Below are 21,565 nucleotides of genomic sequence, written 5' to 3' on the forward strand. Positions count from 1 at the left end.
GAAGCAGAAGGAAGAAGGAGGAAATCTCCTCCTCAGGGAGGGAACAGCTGCCACCCAAAAAAATGTACAGAACAGCAAGCTCTTCAAAGCTCAAGGGATGAGCCGGATTCCACCCAGCAGAGGCTTTGTCCTGCAGCCACAAAACCAAACCTTCAACCCAATTCATTTGTTTTACAATGATCTAAGCTGGGTACATAATCACCTGCTCCTGACTTCTACTGATCTTTTCATTAACTCATAATGAGGGCCTGGAGCTCCTTAGATGGTGTAGATATCATAGAATTCAAATAATCCACATCAAATTAGTAGAAATGCAAAATTAATTAAAACTGTGAAAGGCAAGAAAACCCACCTCAGTCATTTGGGCCCAGCATAAATCAATAGCTGATTTTATACAATTAGTTCAGAGTTGGGGCTCAAGCCCCTTAGATCTGTCACAGCAGAGCACAGCAGGGAGGAGCCCAGCTCTCCCTCAGGGGAGAACAGCCCCAAGAAAATGGGTGAAAACCACCCCATGAGCTGAGAATTTCATTAAAATCAATATGGAATCTCAAAAAGTGTTCTTTTCTGTCCAGGGAAAGGAAAGCAAAGCTATTTGGAGCAGGTGGTACTGTTCTGAAAGACAACAGGTACACCCTTACCCTGGATACCTACCACTAGGCATAACACAGTGATACAAAAACCAGACACATTTGGCAGTCTTCATTTATTCAGCTTAAAGATTTTTTTTAAAAAAATAATCAATAAATAAAACAGACATCACCAAGGGAACACTATATTGAGTGGAGTACCATCAGGACCATTAAATATAACCCCCCCCACAGCTTAAAGTAGCTCTCCACACCACAAGGAAAGAACATTTTGTGAGGCTGAACTGTTCACAAATGAGACTGGCTGTTCTGTACGAACCTTCACGTATTTATAATGCCCTATTCATAGACATAGGATTTGTCACTCTCCCCGCACAAAACGCTACTGTTGAAACCAGGGCTTTGTACGTTATTTGCTTGCCATCACTGGCAAAAGTGCTAAAATCATTTATCCAATCTTATAGCAAGAGGGATGCTCCAGAGCAGCAACAATCCCTTGGGATTTCCCTGTCACCAGCAGAGCCCCCCTGGCCCTCAGGAGTTTGAGTACAGCTGGGGGAAGCTGAATCCCAAATCACATTCCCACTGAGCACTAGCCAGAGCCCTGCTCAGGACAGGGACATTCCGGTTGCCCTGTCGCAAACCATTGGGCTAGTCAGAAAACACGTAATTATCCTGAAAACAAAGTTATCAGCTAAAGTGCAGGACCACTGCAGTGAGAAGTACACATCCATTTTTACACTCGGAACATCAGCTTTAGCATAGCCCATAAGGATTCTCCCCTACCCGCACAAGTAGTAACAAATTCAGATTAAAATAGTGCCTATAAAAGTTTAGGTACGCAAACATCAACAGCATTTCAGGGAGCTTCCGCAGAAAGGACGAAACAACCGCCCATTCTGTGTCACTAATCCTGTGCGAGAAGCATCATCCCTACCCAAGCCACATCCTCCTTCTGCAAAGTACAGCCAGAGCCACCCCGTGAGCTGCACTTCAACTACCCAGAAAAGAAGCGCAAACCTTTAGAAAAATACAATGCAAGAAAAAATTTGAGATAAAAATATAGACCTTTGGTTAAAAACCATCCCTTTAACAAGAGTCCTTTGTAACTCAGCTAGAACAAAAAAGCTTCACTTAGACTGAACAGTAGTAAAAATTAGTTCTAAGCACTTATTTCCTAACCCAAAGGACCCTTCCAAAATGTCAGTAATTTTTTTTTCTGTAGGATTTACACATTTGATGTTCATTATTTATAGGGATTGTTATATTTGCAGCAATAAACTCTAAATTTTCCACGAAGAGAATGTTTGTAGCACAAGCTCCTCCACCAACAGTCTTTACCAAAAAAAAAAAAAAAAAGACTGGAAGTTCTTAATTAAAGAACCGTTGAAACATGTAGTTCTCTTCAGATACCAAATAGCCAAACTTCTTATAGAAATCCACATTTTTTGGCAGACACTCAAGTGTAATTTTGTAACAGTTCAGTCTCTTACTTAGCAGTGTCAGGGTGGATGTTAATCTGAAAGAGACAGAAAACCCACAGTTAAATGAAACTGTCCCTGAACTGCTCAATTAATATTTAATTAGCTAAAGCTATCAGACCTACAATACTGAAGTTTTACAGCCCTCTGCGTTTTCCTTCGCTACACGGGATAGAAAAAAAGAACAAAGCACCAGTGTTTTGCAGACATTTTTACGTTACTGCTACAAGCACCTCAGCCAGCGGGTGATACCCTCTGGCCAAACCCTCTCTGCTGGGCTGGTGGGGGGGACCTACCCCCCAGTGCCAAAATCCCCCTCTCCAAGGGCTGCTCATACCCAGCAGCATGGGGAGCTGGGGGACAGAAACCAACCGGGCAAGCACTTGCTGTTGAATGGCAATGGCGGTGAAATACTTACAGTTTACCCAGCTGCTTTCCTCTGCACTCCCCGCTTACTACTACATCTTCTATCCTTCCTCTCTGTGAAAATAGAGGCAGCTGTCAGTTGAAGAGAACACTGCTGTGTTCGTTTCCTCACCGCGCTACATCTCCTGCTTGGATTTTCCCGCTGTCTAGTTCAATACAACCGCCCCAGTGGTTGACATGCTGGTAATGCCCCTTCCAGCACCCATCAGGAGTCGCATTCCCACCATGGCCTTTCCCCACCAAGGGATCTGGATCTCTCCAGCTCCCTGTTTTCATGCATCCTGCTGGGACTCCGCAGTAGTGAGATCCTCAGCCACCTGCTCCATCAGAACCAAGTCTGACTAGATCAGAAGCTCACTGGGAGGCAGAACGGGACAGACATCATTGCTCTTTTTCCTAAAGAAAAGCCAAAGCTTCTTTGTACTGTTTAGCTGAGCACCTAAAGATGGGGGATATTTTTAAAATGCCTTCGCCACTGACTCAGCAGGAAGTACTTCATCACACAGTAACACCATAAAAATAACATGCACAGAGTCCGGGGACAGGATCTTTTCCCTCACAGCTGCAGTGAGAGAATATACCTTTGCACAGGAGTGAGTGAATTTATGTTCTATCACCAGTGTTGCCGTAGCAACAATCTGTCCAAGATTTGTGTCTTCTACTACAGTAACGTAGTAATCTCCAGACCTCTTCATGTGCTCAAAGGTTTCTGTGGGAGCAGATAAACAGCGGAACAGTCACCGTTAATCTCAGATGAAATGGCTGCAGGGTCTAACACTTGCAGCAGATTCTGAATGCGGATCACTGCAGGGTTCAGAATCACATGGAAGAAGCACCCAAGACCCCAGAACCTGAAAGCCCTGGAGTCAGACTAACCCAGAGAGAGAACCAGGAAAAAGCAGAAATTAAACAAATGCCTTTTCCTCACTGCCCTCCTGCCACAGCACCTCTGCAGGTGGACACTACGACGAAGGTGGCAGCCTGTAAGTTTTCTTACATCTCAGTCCAACCAGTAAAGCTCAAGATGCTGTTGAGCCTCTGCCCCGCCATCGGTGCTGCAATAATTCAGCCAAAACAAGCCTTCACCCACAGTCCCTCCTGCCAGGTACCTAAAGCTCAGTCTCAGAAGCAGGTAACATAGTTTAGGCCTGTCCCAGCCAAGAAGCCCTTGGGGATAGCTGCGACTGGATCCAACACCGAGTGCCAAAGGCTGCCTTGGGGCAGCTGAGCTAATGAATCCCTCTGGCATTGGGCAGTTTGGGAGCCTCATACCCAAGTAGCTTTGTTGTCGGCATCACTGTCCTCTGGTTCCTCTATGGAAGTGCTAGGAAATAATGATATACTCACTGATAAACTGCTCCCGGCTTGCAACTCCAGTTTCGGTCAGCTGACCCAGAACCTTAAAAAAGCCTGTTGTAAAAGAAAGAAAAAAACCCTCAGTGAGGGACAGCAACACACAATTAGCTCCAAATAGTGCATAACAACCAGACACGACTGGAGAGTGAACATCCCCACGGCGCCATCCAATTCAGTCGTACGTAAAGGCCTGTGCTCTGCATATTATAGAAGTAGACAGTAATCTTAAAATCAAACTCCTCCCTTGAGCAATGCTGAAGGATCAGCTAATGCACCAGCAGCAAACTCAAGTGCAGAAGATGCATTTGTTCAAGAAAGAAAAGTATAAGCCCAAAATTATGTGACATTAACCTTTTTTGTCCAAGTTACAGAACTGAGGAAGTCTCCAGGCACTAAGAAGAATATGCTGGTTCACATTACTTTAATATCAGAGGAAACAGCATGAACAACTGTACTCCCTCTCTAAAGCTGTGGTAAGTAGGAAGCTGTGAATTGTTCAGAAGATTTGACTTGAATTTTAAGATGTTTTTTGAGGTTATTAAAATAGTAAAACCAATTTTGAGGGTCACCCAACACAGCACCAATCCATGGTGCCAAGTGCTCAAATTCCTTACTAATGAAAATAACCTAAATACAGCTAAAACAAGCAATCCTAATCTATCAAGAGATAATGCAGAAATACATACTATCTAATTCAGCACCCAGCTTTTGTTTGCTATGATCATTAAACAGGATTCTACCTCGATTTAAATCAGCCGTGCAAAGCGGTCTCAAAACTAGACCATCTCCTGGATCTAAAGGAGAAATGGCGGGAGAAAACGTCGTCGTGTTCTCGCTCCAGTCAAGTTCGTGCAGAATATTTGGGTCAAACATCGGTGTGTCATCAGGCATCACGGTGGCAACAGGCATCATGGCTGCAACAGGTGTTCTGGAACAGAACGCACATGAGTAAGGAACATTTTGGTTTGCTCTTGTTTTAATCTCTAAATACGCCATTTCCCATGGTTCTGTCATGCCACGTGATGTTCCTCAGGGACACAAAGAAAGGTGAATGAAACTGAAACTGCTGTTTGCTTTATCTGCGATTGAAGCTCCTCAACCTTCACTGGACCAAGCCGCTACACACTGACACTGCTCACATTACCTAAAGTAAACACATATGGCACTTCAAAGTTCATCTGGGAAGTTTTTTCTCTTGGAAAAAAATATAAAACAGATAAGACATTGACTAGGAAATTTAACCTCCATAGCCCTTGGAAAAGGAAAGCATCTTGCACTGTTAATAGTGTTTACCGAGTATAGAGATCATTTTCATTCGCATTCCATTTAAAACTGGTGGTAGGAAAGTGCGCTTTTTTCAACCAGTCCCATCACATAAATATTTAGTATCTCAGCCAAGAGGCACTGCACCACACATATGAAAACACAGATGATACAACAGCCTGCACACACGCTTACAGCCCGTACCACGTTTCTCAGGCGGTCGTGTTTGCTCGGTGTATTTACAAAAGCTAATGCCATCGCAGCTGCAAAGCGCAGCGCCTCATTGTCCATTAACAGGTAAAACACGGAACTGCCAAGATGATGGTGAGACACCTGTTAATGATTAAAGAGACATTTGGGAATTGTGTATTATTCAGAATTAGAGATAAGAGGAAGCAAAGTGATATATTTTCCTAATTGCTAGGTATAGGAAAATAATTCTTACTTTGTCATCTGTAGAATACCTGGTCAGGTTTCTGGTATGAACAGAGCATATCATGGGAACTTGTCCTGAGACTAAGTTCTTTATACATCTTCAAATTAACTTAGCTGCACCATAAAAGATAGGGTAGTTGCACGCTGTTGGGCAGGCCAAATAAACATATTTTGAAAAATATTCATCCCAAATACATTTTTCTTTAGGACATCTTACAGCCCTGTAAGCTGCCCAGAGAAAGTACAGAGGATGTCAGCTATGGAACATCTCAGCTTAGCGGCAGCATACAAACCTCAAAACTGAAGGTGGCTCTGGAAACCCAACTGAAATAGCTTCTTAAAAGAAATACCTAATCAAAAAAACACCTAAAACAACCACAAAATCTTTTTCTATGCCACCTGCTGGTATACACTGGTCTTTAAATCCCCATTCTCATCTCAATCTTGCATATAAAAGTAAAAAAATTGCTGTTAGAGAAATTAAACAGCAATAAAAATTCTCATCCCACATGAATTTTCAAAATGAAACAGCGGGAAAAGTGAAGCGCAAAGAAAAACATTTCTGTGGAAGGCAGAGTCAGAAGCGAGAATCCAGGTCTTCCGAGTCCCAGTCCTGAGCTTTATCGATCAGATCACATCGATGCGCGCAGAGGACTGCAAGCCCATCACCAGTGTATTAATTATGTCACTGCTAAGCAAAACCAAAGTCCCCCCGGTTCCAGCAATACATTTGACATCTCTGTTCCTAGATCCTGATCACTCTAATGTTGCTGTTACCCTGTTCCATTACAAACCCTTCCTAGAATTCACGAATTCATTCACAACACTCAGATAGTGTCCTGTACAGAATAAAATAAATCTAATTAATTTCAGCTCCAGGTTATAGTACACCAAGCACACACAGCAGTAGAAAAGCACATGAAGGAAAGAAAATTTTTGATGCTTTTCAAGCAGTTAGTATTTTTTTTTAATAAAGTTATTTTTCAAACTACATCCAGCACTGGTGGAGCAGGAAGAAGTTTGAAGCTTCACGCATTTTCTGGAGTCAGGGATATGCCTTACTCACTACAAATGCATTGGCCAATTAAAAAAAAGGATCAACGTCTGGCAAGGAAGAGCTCGGGCCTGTTTTGATGGGTGGCTGGGCTCCCCTCCAGGCCTGCTCCGAGCCCGTGTGCTGGTCCCGGTGCACACCTGAGGCCTCCACTGGAGCATTCCGGGCTCCCCATTTGGGCTCTCTCGCCTATCCCTCCGTTCCGGGAAGCTGGCAGGGAACACGGTATGCTGAGGGTCCCCCGAGCTCACCCCCAGCCCCTCGGGAGTTGTCCCCTCATCACCTCACCCCCAGCCCCTCAGGGGGGATCCCCTCACACTCTCACCCTGCCTCTCAAGGGCGGGTCCCCTAACCCTGCCCCTCAAGGAGGGGGAACCCCTCCCCTCACAGCCAGCCCCTCGGGGGGGTCCCCTCACTTTATAGCCAGCCCCTCGGAGGAGTCCCCTCATCTCACCCCCTGTCCCTCGGGGGGGGTCCCCTCACTTTATAGCCAGCCCCTCGGAGCAGTCCCCTCATCTCACCCCCTCTCCCTCGGGGGGGGTCCCCTCACAACAGCCTCAGCCCCTCGGGGGGAGAGGGATCCCCTCACCCCCCCCTCAGCCCTCGGGGGGGGTGGGGGAGTCCCCTCACCGCCTCATCTCACCCCCAGCCCTCAGGGGGGGTCCCCTCACCTCCCCCTCAGCGGGGAGACCCCTCACCGGCTCATCTTCTCACCCTCAGCACTCGGGGGGGAGGTGGGTGCCCTCAATTCAACCCCAGCCCTCAGAGAGGGAATCCCCCCACCTCACCCCCGGCCCCTCAGGAGGGGGCCGAACCCCCCTCAGGCGACGCGCGCCCCTCCCGCACTCACCCGCGCACGAGGCCGCGGCGCCAACTGCCGCCCGCACCGGTTCCGCCGCAGGCGCCGCACGGACGTGGCACTGGGGGGCGGGGCCCCGCGCGCACGCACGCCAGCGCGCAGCCAATCGGCGCCCCCCGGCCCCGCCCCGGCTCCGCGCGCCCGGAACGCCGAGCCACCCCCGCGCCGGCCTCGCGACCTTCGGGGTTAGCCTCGCCCCCGCGCGCGGATTGGGCGGTGCGTTGCGTGGCCACGTCCCCTCCCCAGGGAGGCCCCGCCCCTCTTGTCACGTGGCGCTCCGGCCCTGAGAGCCGGCGCAAGATGGCGGACGCGGTTGGGGAACGCGGCTCCGGTCCGGTCCGGCCGCTCCTGCCCGGCATCGGCTCTCCCCGCCGCTCCTCCCGCCGCTCCCCCGCCAGAAGGGCCGTTTCACCCTGGTGGCGGCCCCGGTGGGCTCGGCGGGAGGGAGGCTGAGAGCAGCGAGGCTGGCCAGGCCTTAGGCCTTGCCGGGGCATGAAGGTGTTTGCGGTTCCCTGACAGGGTTTTGACGCCTGAAAGAAAATCCCTCGGTCTCCCAGAACTAACATCCCCCCATTAGCGAGGCGGGTGGCAGGGGAGCGGGCAGTGTCCTTCAGCACGGGGAATGATTTCTCCTTCAGTGGGGTGGGGGGGTTGTGCCCCTCTCAGCGCGGTGTTGGGGGGTCTTTGCTGGAATCGCACCTTCCTCTCATCCATGATGCCTTCCTCTCATCCATGCCAGCTTTCCCTTTACAGCTTGGCGGGGTTTTTTTCGTTCAGCCAGGATTTTCTACTGGGGGAAGGTAAAAGTGAGGCCCAGACCATGTGGAGGTCAGTGGAGACCCATCTGATGCTTTTCAGGAGCAGCAGGTCTCTAGGCAGTTCGCGGGGTATTACTGTCAGCTGTTTTACATACATTTCCCTGTGTTTTCACTGGGGTTTGGCCTCAGAAGTTCTTCTGGGGAGCTGCTTGGTGGCTTTGAAAGGGCTGTCCTCTTTAATCCAGAGCTGGCCACAGCTCAGGAGGGGCTCGTGGGTGCCTGTGGAGGGATGGCTCAGATGAAAGGACTGTACAAAGGTTCCTCTTTCTCCTGAGGAATTGCAGGCAGCAGCAGCGTTTGTCATGAAAGCATCGCTGGCTTTGATAATTTTCGTCTTTGGGGGATTGTTTTTGGAGGCTGCATCACTTCCTTCGGGGAAGACCTGCTGTCCTGTGCTGGGATGGGCCTTCTTCAGCCTCCAAGTCTGGCAGGGGACACGAGTGAGGGGTTTTCTTCCTTTTAAATAAAAAAAACCAAACAAAAAGCAGCTTAAAGATCATCTTAAGAGACTTTTTTTATAAATAGCTGAGGCCAAGGCACACGTGGAGCGGCAGTCCTGCTCAACGAGATAATTACACAACGTGCTTCTGAGATGTGATTTTCATTTTCCACCGTTTCTTCCCCCTGCCCTGTTACGTTACCCTCAGAATGAATCACTCCCCGTTACCGTGGAAACAATCAACATTACTTAGTTTTGACTTCTTCGGGCCCGGAGTGACCGATGACACACGCTGACCTCCCTGGGCTCAGGCACACCCAAAATCTGGGGGCAATGCTTACCCCGAGCTTGTCCAGGGCTGGGGGCTGCGTGGGTGAATCGCTGCAAATATTAACCTTTTGTTGCAGGGAAAGGCACAAACTGGGTGTGAGATTTCCCTTCCTGTCCTTTCCCTATTTCCTTTGTTTTGAGGGATTAAGAGGGCTGGGAAGGTCCCATCCGTGCTAAAAAATGAACACTTTTATTTTGCTTCTGTGCACGAAAAGAAACGAAGCGCTGGTTTGGCTGGTTAAATGAGGAAACCGGGAGCATGGACACATTTCCACTGCGTGAAAAATGACGGACGGGGGGTTTATCTGAACTCCCTCCGCGGTGCCTTTTCCTTGATGAAAAGATTTTGGGGCTGGGAGGCAGATTTTGCATTTTACCTCAGTAACGGTGAAAAGTTGTGACTTTTTTAAAAACCGAATTGTGCCATAACAAGGCCGTGACCACATGGGGTCAGCCCAGCTCTCCCCAGCGGGGCTGGGAGCAGAGGTCCTGGACCTGCGCGGGGAATACGGCGGGTTTTGGACAAGCCTTATCCAGATACATCCTCCCAGTTTCCGGCAACCGGCCGTGTGGGAACACCCTGACCCAGGAGGTACATCCGTCCCGTGGTATTTAATAGCTGAACAGAGCTACCCGCTGTGCCTGTCTCTCAGCTTCTGACCTCCAGCGTTCCCACTGTAACACAACGTAACGTTGCAGAATGAGGGAAAAAAAATCCTTTGGTTTGGTTAAACCTCCTGGCCTGCCCCAGCAGGGCCGTTTTGTTAGTCCTGGAGACCAGTCCTGTCCTATTTACCACCGCAGATGCTGATGCTGGCTTCAGCTTGGCTTGAGGACAAAAACCTTTCTGCACTAGATTTCGCAGCGGCGTGAGTCTAAAACCAGAGCAGGGAAATGATCGGGATGGAAAAACCTTCCCAAGGGAAGGTGAATTTGCCAGGAGGTGGGAGCAGACCCTCTTCAACTGGGTGTGTGAGTTGAGAGTGAAAAAACCTGCCCCAATGGAGGGGCTGAAACTGTCAGCGCCTCCGAAACCCTCTTCCGTTGCAGGAACCCAGAGACATTTTGGAGAAGGGCCGTTGCTGCGAGAGGATTAAACTCTCGCAAAGATTTGCTCTTTACACCCTCCCGGGGCCCATCCAAAACCCTTCGGCAAAACCAGAGCCCACCGCACAAGCAGGGCAGAACGGGGCCAGCTGGTTTTCAGCCACCCCCCTCCCCACGTGGTACATTCTAAGCTTTTTCTCTGATTTTAACCACATTGGAAGGAGATGGTGGTGCCACAAAGATGCTGGGAGGGCTGGAGCCCCTCTGCTGTGAGGACAGGCTGAGACAGCCTGTCCCCCAGGCTGGGGGGGTTCAGCCTGGAGAAGAGAAGGCTCCGCGGAGACCTTCCAGCCCCTTCCAGTCCCTAAAGGGGCTCCAGGAAAGCTGGGGAGGGACTCTGGGTCAGGGAGGGGAGCCATGGGACGAGGGGAAACTGTTTTAAGGTGAAAGAGGGGAGATTTAGATGAGATCTGAGGAAGAAATCCTTGGCTGTGAGGGTGGTGAGCCCCTGGCCCAGGTTGCCCAGAGAAGCTGTGGCTGCCCCATCCCTGGAGGTGTTCAAGGCCAGGCTGGACGGGGCTTGGAGCAACCTGGTCTGGTGGGAGGTGTCCCTGCCCAGGGCAGGGGGTGGCACTGGGTGGTCTTTAAGGTCCCTTCCCACCCAAACCATTCTACGAGTCTTACGAGCTTTTAAAGAAGAGTTGCCCCTTAGGGAAGGACCGGATTAATGGACTCAGCAAGGGGAAACCTGGATCAGGGCTCATCCACTTTGCAAAGGCTCCTGAGAGCGCACACGTGAAACAGGCTTTGGTTCATAACAAAAGCTTGGCGAAAGGCATGTGGCCGCCCATGAGCTCCCCCACATCTCCTTGGGACACCCCCGGTTCCCCAGCCGGTGGCTTTTTAAAGGCCAAGCGATTAGAGCCAGCGAGGATTTACAGCCGTCAACAGATGAATCTCCCTGGTACCCCCGAGGGCCAGGATTTGGTTGCTGGAGAGTGAGGGGAAAGTTGAAATAACACATTTCCACTTGTGGCAAGGATGCGTTCGTCTCCTCTCCCGACGGTTCCACTGCGACGTACTTTCTTGCAGAGAGGAAAAAAAAAAAAAAGCCAAAACCCAAAAGAACCCACCAAAGCGATATCCTGTGGCTGCTCCGTATTTGCCAGCGCTGGAACAAGGCAGGGAAATTGCAAATTCGTGACCGCGGGACAGTCGGAAAGATGGGAAAGGAGCCATGCACTTGCTTGATGTAAATGTCTGAGTCTGAAACACACCCTGCTTTACGAGGAGAGAGAAAGCGCTCTCCTTTCCTTTGGCCGCATGACACAAGGCACTAAGAACGAATAAAGCCTCGCCACGATAAAATTGTTTACGTTCTGTTTTGGAAACAGATGCTCGGTGGACCTGGGGACCAGCCTCTTTGGTTCTTTTTAAGCTCTCATAGATGGGGCTTTATCCAGCCACCGCTAAATCCGCAGCGGTGGAAATGTCTGCGGAAGACCCAGATTTTGCGGAGGACCCAGCACCCACTTAATCCCCATCTGCCTGCCAGAGGAAAGAAAAAGGTGCTGCCGCATCTCCCCCCAAATGTTGCCCGTTGCTGGATAATGAGAAACTAAATACCTGCTCAAAGTTAATAAAGTCGTCGGGGAAAACCTGGCGGTCCTCGGCAAAGCCCTGCCGCCATCCAGGTGGCCACCAGGGAGCTGGGAAACGGCGTTTTTTTTTGGGGGGGGGTTTATGACAGTGTTCTGAAAGGAGGAGTGCATCTGGAACCTGTCTGCCTCGCTGGAAATAATTATCCTGATCTTTAGCCGAGAAGCCGAATGTAATTTCACTGCAGGGGAAGGGGAAGTGTGAGGGGCCGCAGGTGCGTTGCAGCCCCCTGCCCTGCTGAGGCTGGAAGAATTGCATGTTCGTGTCGTCAGGTTTTCTCATCTCTCCTGCCCGTGGCCCAGAAACGATTATTATTTTTTTTTCTTTTTTTTTTATGGAGAAAATCCCCACCTGAAGCTAACAGTGTTGTGCCTCGTTAAAACTCAAATATCCCAGCTGAGTCCAAGTTGGGGCTTAAAAAACAAGCAATAGCAGCAGCTCCAGCAAGAAACCTATTTATTGCCATCGGCCTTTTTTGCGCGTGGCTGTTTTAAGAGAAGTTGCCCTGGTTTGAGCGACACAGGATTGATTTCTCGTTCAGTCATTTTACTTTTCGGTAAGGTCTCTTCCAATGCGTGGGAAAACTGCACTTTTAGAAGACTCTAGTGTCTGAATTGGTGAAAATATTTACTTTATAGCCAGCTCTGGGATGTGGATTTCAAGGTCTCAGCGTTTTCCAGCTCACCGGGTGCAGGGACGAGGAGGAGCGAGACCCGGGCACTTGCCCCAAGCTGCCAATGGGATTATTTCATACCAAAACCGGCACATTCAATAGAAATTACAAAATTTGCTGAGGAGTCCTCTCTCTCTCTCTCCCCCCCTTGATGTCTGGGATCCTGAGCACTCCTTGCCCTGGTGCCGGAGCCCTGAGCCCTTCCCTTCCTCCCGAAGCCGCAGCGCTCGCAGTGTCCCACATTGGCTGTCCCTGCTGGGTGTGCAGCTTCCTGCTGGTGGAATGGGATGGAAATGATCCTTGTCTATTTTATACTGGTATTGGGATCAATATTGGTTCCTGAGTATTATTAATGTTAATTATTTAGTCTTATCCTATTAAATCTGTTTGTATTTCAACCCTCAAATTCCCTTGTTTTTCCCCGATTCCCCTTCCCGGGTGGGGAGGGGTCATCAGGTGAGAGAATAATTGCCTAAACAACAATAAATCGTTGTGGGTTCTTCATAACAGAAGCAAAACAGCATCAGCTCACCCCAAAAAGTTAGAGCTGGGGTCAGACCAAGCACGGATCTGGCCTCGAGCTGAGAAATGGGGAGCGCGGCCCAAATGGCATTGCTGACCCCAAACTGTCCCGAGCCTGCGGGTACGAGGGTGCGTTGCCGGTAACTCCAGAGATTTGCTGTCCCTGCAGGTAAAGGGACATTTTTCTCACCATCCACAGGCAGAGCGCTCCGGGTGACGGGATCTCTCCAGCCTTCCCGTACAAAATGAGTGCACTGTGAATTCGGTAAGCCATTTTCTCTGGATGCATCGGTGAGTAACAGCCTTTGCCCCCTTCCCTTCCATGAAACACAGGCTGGTGGCACCAAGATGGCCTTTATCTAGCGGCTGTCTCTGCGAACACGCCGTCTCACCCGACGTCCCATCAGTGGGCCAGTTAAGAAGGACCATCCCGTGTTTCCCAAAGGTCGTATTTCTGTGACCTCGATTGAATTCAGGATCGAAGCTTCCTCAAAAGAAATTCCAACCTCATGCCTTCTATGAAATACAGCCCTGATCTCTCGTCCTCCTCTTCCGGATGGATGCTGGGGGACACATCTAAGGGACAAAACCAGCCTCTCTGCAGCCGTGGGGCAGACAGAGTTTGGGCAGGGGCGAGTGTCCATCCTGCGCTGTTGGATCATCTGAAACCTGGAGACAAAATTGCCGTTCTGGCGGGATGAGCAGCAGGAAGGGCTTTCGGAGAGGGACTGTGGGCAGGAGGGAGCTCTCGCACCCCGCTGGTACGTGAGTCCCGGCACGGCAGCTCTGCTCGTGGCCACCCCGGCTGAAGGATCAGCGGCGGCTCCAGCGGAAAAGCCTTGGCGCGTCCCTCGGCAGCCGGGACAAAGTGTGCAGCAGTTTGGAAGTAAGTGGTTAATAACTGGTGGAGCGAAGGGAGGCTCTGCCCGGCTGGCCGGACCCTGCACCGCGCCGGGGAACGTGGGGCCTGGGAAGAAGCACACCCTGAAGGCGGGCAGCCGAGCAGGCAGGGGATGGCATCGCCCTGCACGCCGCTCGGCAGGCTCGATCTCTGTTTATCCATCGCGGTGGAAATGCTTTATCTTCTGCCTGGGCTGCACTGTGCGAGCAGCGATAAGAGGCGATTGTTAAACAGAAGCTGAAGCTGATGTTCCTTTGGTCTCCGATTTCCAAGGTTACAGAGGAGAAAAAAAAAAACAACAAAAAAACCCCCCAAAAAACCCCCAAAAAAACCAGTGGCTGATTCCCAAGGCTGGAGCGCGGGCAGGAGTCTGTGGGAAGGACAGCGGGGCTGAAGCGAGCTGGGTCTGAAATAGGATGAGCAGCCGGTTGGTGAAGGTGGGGGTCTGGGAGAAGAAAACACGGGGGCGTTTCTCAGAATTGCTCATGCTGGGAGAGGATCAGCAGGCCCCGAAAACGTCAGTAGTTTGCTAAGGTGCCTGCACGGGCTGTGCCGAGGGGGCTGCTCCTGTGCGGTGCTTCCCACCTCTCCTGCCTGGGGTGATGGTCCTCCTGGACACCAAGCAGACCTGGTGGCAGCTGGTGAGCGCTGGGAGAAGGTACCATAGTTTGTGCCAGTGGCTTCACCCTGTCCAGCCATCCTACCAGCCATCCTACCAGCCATCCTTCCTTCCATCCTACCAGCCATCTTTCCATCCGTTCTTTCATCTATCCTACCATCCATCCATCCTTCCATCTTACCAGCCATCTTTCCATCCATCTATCATCTATCCTACCAGCCGTCCATCCTTCCATCCTACCAGCCATCTTTCCATCCATCTATCGAACTATCCTACCATCCATCCATCCTTCCATCCTACCAGCCATCTTTCCATCCATCTATCCATCTATCCTACCAGCCGTCCATCCTTCCATCCTACCAGCCATCCTTCCATCCATTCTTCCATCTCTCTGTCCATCCATCCATGCATGCCTGGGTGTATTCGCGTCCTCTATCCCTAGGTTCAGCCAGATGCAGCCAGGAGTGGGCAGAGCAGTCCCCCATTTCCCTCTGAAGGACCTTCCCCTCTGATTGCATGGGGTGGTGAGACTGTGGCCAGCCCACCCCCAGCTCTGGTGGAGTCAGTCCTGGCTGGAGACGGGCAGAGGGTCTGCATGAGACAGGAGGTACTTCCCAGCTCTTATTATGTCTGGCCAAACTGCAGATGGATTTACCATGGAAAAATAGAGACAGGAAAGAAAGGCAGAGCATGCGGGTGTGGACAACAAATGCTCAGCTTTGTGGGGTGTTTTAGCACTGCCTGTATTGGGAGCACTGGGAGGGAGACCCTGACAAGGTGTGGGTTTTCTCGGATTGCCCCAACATTGTTGGACTTGTTGCAGGGCTCGTCTGTGGAGATGTCCATGCCTAGGGAAGGAGTGAAACTCCAGGTGTCAGCAAGGAAATAACAACAGAAGGAAACACCCTGAGTGAAGGACTCAGAGAATCGCCCGTGGGGTGGCCACGGATCTCGTGTGTGAGACCGGTGAGTGGCGATTCGTCGTGGGGGTGGAAAGGGATCACTGGGAGTGGGCTTTCGGATCGCTGAGCACTGACGGTGGCTGATACACCCATGGAGAACATCGTGGCACCGCCGCAGCGAGCCATGCCTGCTCTGGTGTCCCGGGGCCACCTGCAGCAGGACCGTCCCCATGTCCAGGCAGCGGTTCCTCCTTGCTCCCAGCTGGCAGGTGACGGGGACATGGCCCGTCTGGCCCAACTGTCCCTTTTCCCTCTAGGTGGAGTTATTACACATCAGATTTCCGCTCGCTCCGTGTCTGGACCTGCTCCCACAGAGCAGCCGGGTGGGTGAAGAGGTCCCGGCCACCCTGCCTGCACCCTCAGCGGTGCTTCCTGGGAATTTAAGGACCTGAATTTAATGAAGCCCAGCATATCTGGGAAGGTTGGTGTCTGTGTGTTGCTGGGAAGGACGAGCTGTGCTTTGGGCGTGCGGGGGCAGGGGATGGAGGGGGGTCGCTCCAAGTGAAATGAGGGCCATAACGCAGGGATGTACCATGGGACATCTTCCCTTAGTTCTGCTTTACGAGCTTCTCCTCCTTCCTCTTCACCTTGTGGTGCGGTTGGAGGGGAGGGAGGGGAAGCAGGAAATCCTGCAGGGCTATTTTTGTACTCTGGATTAATTAACGGCGTCATTAAGGGGCCAGGATTGGCTTGGCCGCAGAGGGCTCGAAGGACAATTTGGGAGGCGTCGCTTCCAGATGTGCTTGTTCCCAGGCCATGTGGACATCCCAGATCGGGCAGGGTTTGGCCGCGGGTGCCGGGGGAGCTGGACCCGGTGCGGGGGCCGGACCCCGCGCCGCTCACCACGCTGTGACAGGGACAGGGCCACCCTCGGGGCAGCGTGGCCCTGCGTCCCCGCCACCTTCCGCTGCTGCCAGGCTGGGAGGATCAGTCCGCTCACCTTTTAGGTCGTTGAAAGTATTTTCTTTCTCTATTTTTTGGCAATTCTGCATAAAAGAAAAATGTTAGAAGTGCTCGCCTAGTGCCCGCCCTGGTGCTCAGCTCGTCCCCCGCCCCCCCCCAGCGACGTTCCCAGCTCTCAGCATCCCTCCCAGGATCCAGCACTTCAGCGCTTTTGAAGATTTAACACCCTCCCCCCCCGCCCCGTCATTTCCCCCCATCGGTCTCAGACATGTTCCCATCTGCTCCTTCTGTTTATGGGAAGGGGAAAAACATTCGGGAGATAAAAACAGCCGCCCCCGGCCGTCACCCGGACCCCGCGGCGGGGCGGCTTGCCATGGAGTTCAAGGGGAGCCCCTCGGCTATAAGGGCCGTGTCCTTTGAAGTGCCTGACACACGATTTTCAGCTGTGGGACGATGTGAATCAGATGTGGTCCCTCCAGAAGGGCCGCCCAGGACCGGGCACAGCGCGGATGGGGGCCGGAGGTGGCCTCGGGGCGGCTCTGTCCCTCCGGTGGGATGAGGACACCTTGGCGTCTGGGCTGGCTGGGGGCGTTTTTACCATGTGTTTGTTTTTGGGGGGGCATCTCGGGCTGTTTGTCGCCATGGGGGGAACCAGGTGGCGGCTGGTCTCATTGGTGGGCCAGGACCCGAGCTCTAGGCAGGGACGTCTCCTGTTTGGGTTGTTTTCGGTCTGGGAGCAAATATATACGAAAACCTGTTTTTCTTGAGCCTGAGCATGTCGCAAGCTCCCAGCGTTACACCTAGAGCCTTTCCAAGGCTTTCTGGGCTCCTGCTTTCCAGGTTTGCCATTCCCGAGAGCCCTCCTCACCCTTGCTGCCTCGTCAGGGCGAAAGCGAAGCACCCAAAACTCTTTCCTCGAGGTTCACCGAGAGCAAAGAGCAACTCTTTGTTCGCCCTCCTGCCGAAATCTGCTCTCCGGCAGGTCAAGCCCTCACTTGGACTGGTGAGTTGCGTTTGGGATGCTCGATGTGGGGGAGTGCAGGAGCCCTGAGAGGAGCCCAGGGGAGGTGGCTGGCGGGGGGGGGACATGGAGGTGGCTGGGAGCTGGGCTTGTCCCTCTGCCCGGGGCGAGCAGAGCCAGCTGGAACCGCGGTGGTGAGAGGGGTCAGCAGGACTTAGTGGGGCTTCTTCTGCGGGGGACCAGCTCCTCCTCTCCCGCCGCTGGGCCAGCCGGGCAGAGCTCCGCAGCCGCGCTGCTTTGCCTTGGGATTAAGGAATTGCACATCAGGAAAAACAGAGCTGCCGTTGTCCCACCCGGCCAGCCCGGTTTGGAGAACCGGTGCCTCTCCCCGGGCAGGCTGGGGCCGAGGGGCTTCACTTTCCCCAGCCACCACCGCAATTCCCCTGGGGACCCTTATTCTCGCCCCGGAGCGGATCCGATTCCTCCCTCTGGGACACATCCCCGGGGCCAGGGTCGAAGAGGAGCAATTCCCAGCCGGGATTGCTGGCGTGAGTCAAATTTCTAACCCAGATCCTCTCCCATTTGTTTTACACCCCCTTTCCCGGCAGGAAATCAAAGCCCGGTTTGCTCGTCAGGGGCTGACCAGCTGCTGACCAAAAGCCAAAAAGAAAAAAAACCCCAAAACAAAAACCCCAGAGCAAATGCTTTATTTGCTCAAACTGCTGATTTCTCAGCGGAGGGGGAGTGGGAGTCCTCCAGCCGGAGGATTCCCACCAGGATCTGCGGCTTCACCGGGAGCCGGCGGCGCCGGGGAGCTGCGTTTCCAGGTCTTTGTCTTAACTATGGATGAAAGGGAAAACTTCCCAGAATGACTTTGGTGTCTGAACAGGTTCTCGCCTCTTTGAGTCGCTTTAAAATACGGGGTTGGCCTTTCCGAGTCACTCGGACTCGAGGGAAATATTTCGATGGTCCCGTGTCAAGCTAAAAAAAGAAACTTTGTCCCCCCCCCTCCCCTCGAAGTGCAAACGCTGCAGCTTCTTACACGGATCAGATAAAATCAATCCCATGTAAGCTCCCCCCGCCCCAGCTTTTTGGGGGGTGAATTTGCCATGTTGGTGTTTTTTTTTTTTAATTCTTCTTAAACGGGTGTTTCCCATCGTCTCCCTCCCCACGTGGGGAGTTTTTGGCTCCCCAACGTGGGGAAGGTTCGTTTCGCATCCCCAGAGCATCGCAGACCCCCGGCCTCCGGAACACCCTGGGGAAAAAATCCCCGTGTGCCTTCTGCAGTTATGGAAACCAGACGGGGGAGCTTAAGAGAAACCCGAAGGAGCAGTTTCTGGGAGGTGGGGAGGGGTGGAGGGGGGGGAGAGACTCAAGCCTGAAATATGTGGAACAGCTGGAGGGATGCAGGGGATTTCAAAGGGAAGGCTGGGATGCCAATCGGAACGGGCTGCCTGGACCACAGCACCGCGCTGGTGCTTACGGGAAAAGATGCGAGATGGGAAGCGCTTGTGGTTTGGTTTTGTTGCTTTTTTTTTTTTTTTTTTTTAAATGTATAACATCCAGCAGATATTTATAGATCTTTTATCTCTTTAGTGCCTCGGTGCCACAAATAAAAGCCCATGGTGCTTTTAGGCTACTCAAAGCAAACGAATAAAAAAACCCGGCACTGGTTTCCAGAAAGGTTTTGAGCCGTGCGAGCGTGGTCACCCATCAGTCCGGATTTAATTAGCCTGATGAAACCGCTCCTGCTGGCCGGGATGGTGCCGCCGCCAAGGGGCTTTGGCTCTTCATCTTCCTTCCCTGCGCCGGAGATGGGGGATAATACACCCGGGAAGGGCTTCTCGGCAGCTGGACCCCAGCCGGCAACTCGCATCTGCATGTGGTTGTGTCTCTGGGCCGGATCCTGGCTGGCGCTGGTGATACCTGGTCTGGCTTTCCTGCATCCCTGCTCGCCACCGGCTAAATCCCCAGTGGCCCAGGGAGCCCTCAGGGTTGCCCAGGGCTCCTGTCCATCGGCTCACGCAGCCCACGGGGAAGGTCAGGGGTGAAAGATGGGTTTGGAGAGGCCGGAGGAGGCAGGGGAAGGTGCCCGCATCCCCTCCGGGATGTGAGCACCAGGAATTTGGGAATGCCTTTGCACCCAGCTGGTGCCAGGGAGCTGGCGCCGGCCCCCTGCCCGGAGCCCCTTCCCAGCCCGAAGGCTGGAAATTCCCCAAGGCGCTTCCTGCAGGGCCCAAGACGCTGAAATGACTCATCCGGCTTGGTTTTACTACGCATTAATTTGATGAGCTTTCTTCAGCCCCTGCCGGCCGCAGGAAAGCCCCGCTGCCCCGGGGTGGCCATGCCATGGGACACGGCTTTACCCCCCACCCCACACACCCCCCCTTGGAAACGCGCCCCGTGCTCCCACGGGTCCCCATCGCAGGCGGCGACCCTATTTGGGGTCTTTTTGTCTTATTACCCTCCCCCCAACCCAACGGCTTCCCCAAATGTCCCCTTCCCATCAATTCACAGCCGCGGGATGTGCAGGTCTCATGCCCCCCCCCCCCCCCCCCCCCCCCCGTTTGGGAGATATTTCTTTTTTCCATGGGTCTGTGAGTCCCTCCCCCCGTACAACACCGCTGCCGTTCCGGCTGTAAAACCGCCCTGTGACTTCGCCCACCTGCGTGGCCTTGAATTACTTGGGGCTGTAGAAGCCGTAGGAACCCCAGGTGACACCCCTTGCCGACACCTCGCTCAGACGGGCACTGGATCCCCCCGCGGACACGAAGCCAAGCGGTTTTTTCACCCCAGCAGCTGGTTTGCATCGGTACCATTTGGTGAAGTGATTTATTTTTTTTTCCCTTCCCGCCGCCCCACTCAAGCTCCTACAGGAGGGTCAGGAGAGGAGCATTCTCCATCCCTCCCTCCCTCCATCCATCCTCCTGCCATCCATCCATCCATCCATCCATCCCTCCATCCATCCTTCCCTCCTTCCATCCATCCATCCATCCATCCCTCCCTCCCTCCATCCATCCCTCCCTCCATCCTTCCCTCCCTCCATCCATCCCTCCCTCCCTCCCTCCTTCCCTCCATCCATCCATCCCTCCCTCCATCCATCCATCCCCCCGCCATCCATACCTCCCTCCATCCATCCCACCATCCCTCCCTCCCTCCATCCCTCCCTCCCTCCATCCATCCCTCCCTCCCTCCCTCCCTCCATCCATCCCTCCCTCCATCCTTCCCTCCATCCATCCATCCCTCCCTCCATCCTTCCCTCCATCCATCCATCCATCCATCCATCCCTCCCTCCCTCCATCCCTCCCTCCCCCCCCACCATCCATCCCTCCCTCCATCCATCCCACCATCCCTCCCTCCCTCCATCCATCTGTCCATCCATCCATCCCTCCCTTCATCCATCCCTCCCTCCCTCCCTCCATCCCTCCCTCCATCCATCCATCTGTCCATCCATCCATCCCTCCCTCCCTCCATCCATCCCCCCGCCATCCATCCCTTCCTCCCTCCATCCATCCCACCATCCCTCCCTCCCTCCATCCATCCATCTGTCCATCCATCCATCCCCCCACCATCCTTCTCTCCATCCCTTCCTCCCTCCATCCATCCCTCCATCCATCCATCTATCCCTCCATCCATCCCTCCCTCCCTCGCTCCCCCCCGCCATCCATCCCTCCCTCCATCCATCCATCCCTCCCTCCATCCATCCACCCATCCACCCACGCCCCCCTTCCTGCTCTCACGGGGCTGGAATAATCCCATCTCCAGGCACCTCTGCCACTTGTTTTGGTTAAACTGGGACTTAAGCAGCCCCATTGGCTCTGAGCCTCCCTCCCCATCATGTGCTTATCAAAGTAATTGCAGAGAATTCCCCCACCCCACCACCCCCCAGCCACCAGTTCGTGGATGCCAGCCAGCTACTGCCCTTCCTCCCCGAGGCTGGGTCACCCCAGGGGGCTGCGGACACCCATGGGCTGGGTTTTCCTTTGGTTTTGGTTTTGTTTTGAAGTCGGTTTACTTCATTTTAGTTACCCTGAAGCTTTCCCTGCATCAGCAGAACAAACCTCCGCATCTCCCTTCAGCGCTGGTGCTGCGGGAAGCGGGGTGGGGGTGGCGTGGGAGCCTGGGCTTGCCGAGACCCTCCTCATCCTCCGTGGGTGGCTTTAAAGCCCAAACACCCCCAAACCCACCCACCCGGTCCCCGACACCCCTCGCCAGCACATGGCCGGAAACCCCGTGGCCCCACCGCGTCCTGGTTACCCTTGGACTC

The 21,565-nt window shown here is 53.1% G+C and overlaps 1 protein-coding gene across 3 annotated transcripts; it reads right to left on the reverse strand.

Moving 5' to 3' along the window:
- Positions 1 to 557: 557 nt before the first annotated feature.
- Positions 558 to 7,570, reverse strand: GNPNAT1 (glucosamine-phosphate N-acetyltransferase 1). Of its 3 annotated transcripts, none has more exons than XM_054198916.1 (6): positions 5,321 to 6,809; positions 4,594 to 4,781; positions 3,845 to 3,907; positions 3,079 to 3,206; positions 2,490 to 2,551; positions 558 to 2,109 (listed from the first exon to the last, which is right to left on the reverse strand). In XM_054198916.1, the coding sequence occupies exons 2-6, from the start codon at positions 4,763 to 4,765 to the stop codon at positions 1,962 to 1,964; spliced, it is 573 nt and encodes a 190-aa protein (XP_054054891.1). In that variant the 5' UTR covers positions 4,766 to 4,781; positions 5,321 to 6,809; the 3' UTR covers positions 558 to 1,961. The 3 variants fall into 3 exon arrangements, with proteins under 3 accessions (XP_054054891.1, XP_054054888.1, XP_054054889.1); XM_054198914.1 differs by lacking the exon at positions 5,321 to 6,809 and adding an exon at positions 7,456 to 7,570 and having other exon boundaries at positions 559 to 2,109; XM_054198913.1 differs by lacking the exon at positions 5,321 to 6,809 and having other exon boundaries at positions 4,594 to 5,314.
- Positions 7,571 to 21,565: the final 13,995 nt, after the last annotated feature.

Source organism: Rissa tridactyla, chromosome 4 (assembly GCF_028500815.1).
Source record: "Rissa tridactyla isolate bRisTri1 chromosome 4, bRisTri1.patW.cur.20221130, whole genome shotgun sequence".
NCBI classification, from domain to species: Eukaryota; Metazoa; Chordata; class Aves; order Charadriiformes; family Laridae; genus Rissa; species Rissa tridactyla.

What these genes read in the sequence shown, in the direction of transcription:
- GNPNAT1 (XM_054198913.1), bottom strand. Translation starts at nt 4,867, where the DNA reads ATGACAGAACCATGGGAAATGGCGTATTTAGAGATTAAAACAAGAGCA. An exon ending in TCACTCACTCCTGTGCAAAG is followed by an intron (nt 2,552 to 3,078) that starts GTATATTCTCTC and finishes CTATTTTCACAG; the next exon opens with AGAGGAAGGATAGAAGATGT. An exon ending in GGAAAGCAGCTGGGTAAACT is followed by an intron (nt 2,110 to 2,489) that starts GTAAGTATTTCA and finishes TGTCTCTTTCAG; the next exon opens with ATTAACATCCACCCTGACAC.